Source organism: Otolemur garnettii, unplaced genomic scaffold, assembly GCF_000181295.1.
Source record: "Otolemur garnettii isolate 467f Iridium unplaced genomic scaffold, OtoGar3 scaffold00028, whole genome shotgun sequence".
Lineage (NCBI taxonomy): Eukaryota > Metazoa > Chordata > Mammalia > Primates > Galagidae > Otolemur > Otolemur garnettii.
In genome coordinates this window covers 9,332,019-9,336,848 of record NW_003852423.1, presented here as the reverse complement: position 1 = coordinate 9,336,848, position 4,830 = coordinate 9,332,019, and the positions used below count along the sequence as shown (strand labels likewise).

The window sequence follows — 4,830 nt, the reverse complement described above, 5'->3', positions numbered from 1 at the left end:
CCGCCGCTGCCGCGTCGTCCTCCGGAGGGCCCGGCCCGGCTGGCCCGGCGGGTGCTGAGGCCGCCAAGCAATGCAGCCCATGTTCGGCAGCGGCGCAAAGCTCGTCGGGGCCCGCAGCGCTGCCCTATGGCTATTTTGGCAGCGGTTACTACCCGTGCGCCCGCATGGGCCCGCACCCCAACGCCATCAAGTCGTGCGCTCAGCCGGCCTCAGCTGCCGCCGCCTTCGCGGACAAGTACATGGATACAGCCGGCCCAGCGGCCGAGGAGTTCAGCTCCCGCGCTAAGGAGTTCGCCTTCTACCACCAGGGCTACGCAGCCGGGCCTTACCACCACCATCAGCCTGTGCCTGGCTACCTGGATATGCCGGTGGTGCCTGGCCTCGGGGGGCCCGGCGAGTCGCGCCACGAGCCCCTGGGTCTTCCCATGGAAAGCTACCAGCCCTGGGCGCTACCCAATGGCTGGAACGGCCAAATGTACTGCCCCAAAGAGCAGGCGCAGCCTCCCCACCTCTGGAAGTCCACTCTGCCCGGTAAATGGTGCCTTCTTCCCAGCCCTGGTCTCAAGGCTCTGTTCCAGCTTCTCCTCCGCTCGCCCCCGGGATTACCGGGTGCCCCTTTGCTCTCTTCCTGGTCTGTCCTAGCGGCGCTGCACCGCTGGGAGCCAACCCCATCCAGCTGGTTGACGCTGCCTGTACTGCCCTGAGTTGAGCCGGTCCCTGGTCCTCCCTGGGTGAGGGGTGGCTGGGAGACAACTTATGGGGACCCTCAGCTAGCTCCCTTCTCCATCTGCCCTCGCCCTCCGCAGCCTTTGACACAGACTTGAGAATGAGAAATTGACCTGAAAATAGTTTCCAAATTGCTCCTCCCTCTTCGTTCTCTCAAAAATGGCTTCACTGTAGAGGCATTGAGTGTTGAGGCTAGGGCACCCAGAAAGGAGCCAGACATGGAAGTGTTGTATCTTGAGCCAGTCGCTAAGGTGTGGGCCGCTGGGCCAAGCAATCACACGAAGCCAGCGCGCTGCTGGTGCCTGATGGCCCAGTTAGGGTAGTCAGTGGAGCCCTGGGCGATTTCAGTTCAGTGCAGAACTAATCACCTTCCCCACTGCCCCTTCAGGCTTTGGCAGAAGGCCGGATTGTACAGCGAGTGGCAAAGAGCAGCCCGGAGCTGCAAGGCGGGTGGCTCAGATTGAGCTGTTGCCTATATACTGGCCGGGATCTGATCCCTGAGTAACTTGCCTTCTCCCCTATCTTCCAGACGTGGTCTCCCATCCCTCGGATGCCAGCTCCTATAGAAGGGGGAGAAAGAAGCGCGTGCCTTACACCAAGGTGCAATTAAAAGAACTGGAACGGGAATACGCCACGAACAAATTCATTACCAAGGACAAACGGAGGAGGATATCAGCCACAACGAACCTCTCGGAGCGGCAAGTCACAATCTGGTTCCAAAATAGGAGGGTTAAAGAGAAAAAAGTGATCAACAAACTGAAGACCACTAGTTAATGGATTAAAAAATGGAGCAAGAAGGCAATTTGAAGAAATGCTTCAGAACTCGTTGCTTTTGCTCAGATAATAATAAAGCTTAATAATAATTGAAGAATGAGAAAGACAAAGAGAGAAACTGACATGTTACTCTCCAAGGGGAGATCTCTTTCTCTTTAGTGGAATCTACAATTGTTTTTAAACTCCACAAAATGGTAAAGACTGCCAGCTCTCCCGCCAACCCCACCAGCCCAGCCCGTTAAGTGACAAATTCTAGTCAAACGTCAACCCCCAAATGCGCAATTTCAGATAAGTTGCGCAGTTACTGAAATCTTGTAAGTATTTATGTGACTTATATTTTAGGACACTGTGTTAGATGGTAATAATCTGAAAGTTGGTTACAAAAACAAGAAGCTATTGTAAACATCTGCTTGCCCTTAGGTTGCCATTCCCTTTGCATGTTAAGTGCCCGCTCAGGTAAATCTTAGTGAAATTCCTACCGTTGTCTTATGTTGTGCAGAATGTTTTATGAAGAGATTTAGAGGGGAAAAGAGAAGGTACTGAAATAATGATCTTGGACTATTTGCTATGAAGGGAGAAAGGGAGAGAAAGATCTTCCGAGGATCATTTGTCCTGGTAGTAAAAACAAACATCTGAACCTTTGAGGCTACAAGGGAACCCCGGGTTGTTAATGTCCTTCTGAGAATAATTTTAATTGCTTATAACAAGCATAGTTTGTGGCATATAGACTATATTTACTGCCCCATATCAATTATTTTCCAAAGGATTTGGTATATATATATTATATATAATATATATATATATTTTTACAAATCTTTAAATCATCACATGATCCACAGGATTCATATTATGTCAGCTCTCCCGGGGGGTCCCACCACAACATGATGGACACAATTCATTTTTTAAATTTAAATTGGCATTTCCCAATATTTGCTAACCCATTTTGCTGGAGAAATTTTCCTTTCTTATTTTTTAGATGACTCAATGAACCTCTGTTCCCTGGAAACATTTAGATATCTATGTTCTTTATTTTGATCTATTAAAGGACTAGTATTTTTCCTAGTTTATTGTGTTATCAGAATCCATTAGAAAGATTGGGGATTCACGTCTCAGCATATTTTTAATCAAGCAGTTATTTAAACCAGCACATTCGTTTTGTTCATATTCACTATAAAATGATATCTTGTAAATAAAGACATTCAGCACACTGTGAAAATGTATTTGTGCACCTGCTTTTTAAATATTTCTATGAAAAATGAAAAAAGTCAAACCTGTAGATAGTGATATTTGTATTAATTCTGTTAATAAAATAGTCACGGCCATTAAAATCTGAAGAAATACTCATTACTTTCCTATGCTATATGTGCACTGCACAGAAGGGAAAGGAGCAGGAAGAGGTGGAGCAGGTTTGTCTTAGATAAACCAAGGACCGTTCTTTTATTATTCAGCTTTTATCTTTTGTACAAAAATTTTAATTAAAGAAAGAAATTCCCTCATAACTGAAATCCTTTAAATGATAAGAGCCCCAAGGAGATTAAAGTGTCAGGTATTCTGAAAGGGAGAAAAGAGGAAGGAGGAAGAGATAGTATAAATTCCCAGGCTCCCTGTAGAAAATGAAAACCAGTTGTTTTGTATCAGCAATGCCTAGGCTGCCATATTTTAAAATCTGCTGTTGGGTCTGCATGTGTCTGAGAGGGCAGGTTTTGATATTTGTTGAAATGACAGGACTACCAAAGGCCTTAAACCTTGACCTTGAGAAAAAAAGACAATTTGTGACCTTGACTTTTGACAGCTCATGAATGGGCCTCTGTTGGATTAGTAGATCAAGGGCGCCACCTCGCGTTGACAAGCCTCCTTGTAATTCTTCAACTTCAAGGGAATCCAGAGCTCTTCTTACCTTCTTGTTTTAGAGATTCAGTGCTAATTTCTTTGGCTCTAGATAAAGGGAATTTGAATATATGTAAATTATACATGTGCCTGTATATATGTGAATATATCATATTTGTATACATGTATACATTTGCATATTACTGCTTGTGTGTGCTTGTGTATATATATTTGCAGAATCTGTACAGATATACCATTAATGGCTGGTGACCCAAGATATTGTAATTTAAGGTGATTTCTAGAGTTGAGGTACAAAATGTACTTTACACAATTAAGCTTTGCTCCTTTTCTTTAATGGCCAAGTTTGATTTGTCTTCACAGTGGTTTACTCTGCATCAGATTTCTGCGGATCTGCTTTAAAGCTGTACATTTTTGTTACAGTCTACAATCTGAGAGGTGTTCTTAAATAACCGTTCACCCTCCAAGGTGGTCTACCACCCTAATTAGAGCTATGGGGGAGTATTACAGCAAGTAAAAAGTTTCAGAATCTGGCTAACTCTAGGGTTCTAACTGTAGAATTCTAGAGTTACATTTCAGAAATTCAAAGAAATTCACCTTTTTAAAAATCAGTAAGGAGAATTAAAATATCTCATGTCTATACCGTAACCATAATATGGATGCAGAAGGAGAGTTATCCTGGTTAGCTAAGAGCTGAGGACTGCTCCGGGGTGGTGTGCAATCTTATACTGATGCTCATGAATCTGCCATTTGATTTGTGGGAGAAATAAATGTTTAATATTAACAACCACCATGAAACTATAATAATACTATACCTACTGTTGACCCCCAACAACATATCAGGTGCTGTATACAGAGTCATAAAGAATATATATGTATGTTTATATATTAAATATACACATAGGGTAATGTGTTTCTGTCAAATCCATGCTATATACAGATGTATTAAAATGTTGGTGAACTAATAGCCTTGGGATGCAGAATTTTGAGATGCAGGTTACCTTTATGTTAAAGAACAGTAATAGTGAATGGAAGAACCTTATCCATCATTTCATGGAAAATAATATTTGTTGATTACAAATCTCATCTTGCTGATGGAACCTCACCTGAAGACTTAGAGCTTCTTTATAGATGGACGATTATGGAAAGAATCTCTACAGCTGTCTCAAACCCAGGCTGGTCTTGAAACACACATATCAAATGGTATTGTGAAATACAATCACATTTTGCTGCCCTGAGGATTTTCAATCCAATCGTGGAAACTAATGAAAATGCTGCTTCAGACCCACCTCCCCACATCTTGTTCCACAGTGCTTCATTTCTAAATGAGCTGCCATCTAGCCAAAGTTACAACTTTCTCCCAAAATGTTTAAAGTGATGGAAAATCCCCTCAAAACTGGATCAAATTGTGTTTAAGAGCAGCTCCAAAGGAGACTCTCCTGTTGACGAGGGATATTTTTCTTTAGATGTAAGAAATATTCTGAG

General features: G+C 43.2%; 1 protein-coding gene across 1 annotated transcript in view; it reads left to right on the top strand.

Annotated features, from left to right (window-relative positions):
- The window catches only part of HOXA13 (homeobox A13), a 2,665-nt gene extending 402 nt beyond the window's left edge, over nt 1-2,263 (top strand). The window contains exons 2-3 of the mRNA XM_012804329.1: nt 6-531; nt 1,256-2,263. Of these exons, the coding sequence (XP_012659783.1) occupies nt 6-531; nt 1,256-1,500 (771 nt within the window). The 3' untranslated portion in view covers nt 1,501-2,263. The remainder of the gene's footprint in view (nt 1-5; nt 532-1,255) is intronic.
- The last annotated feature ends 2,567 nt before the right edge of the window (nt 2,264-4,830 follow it).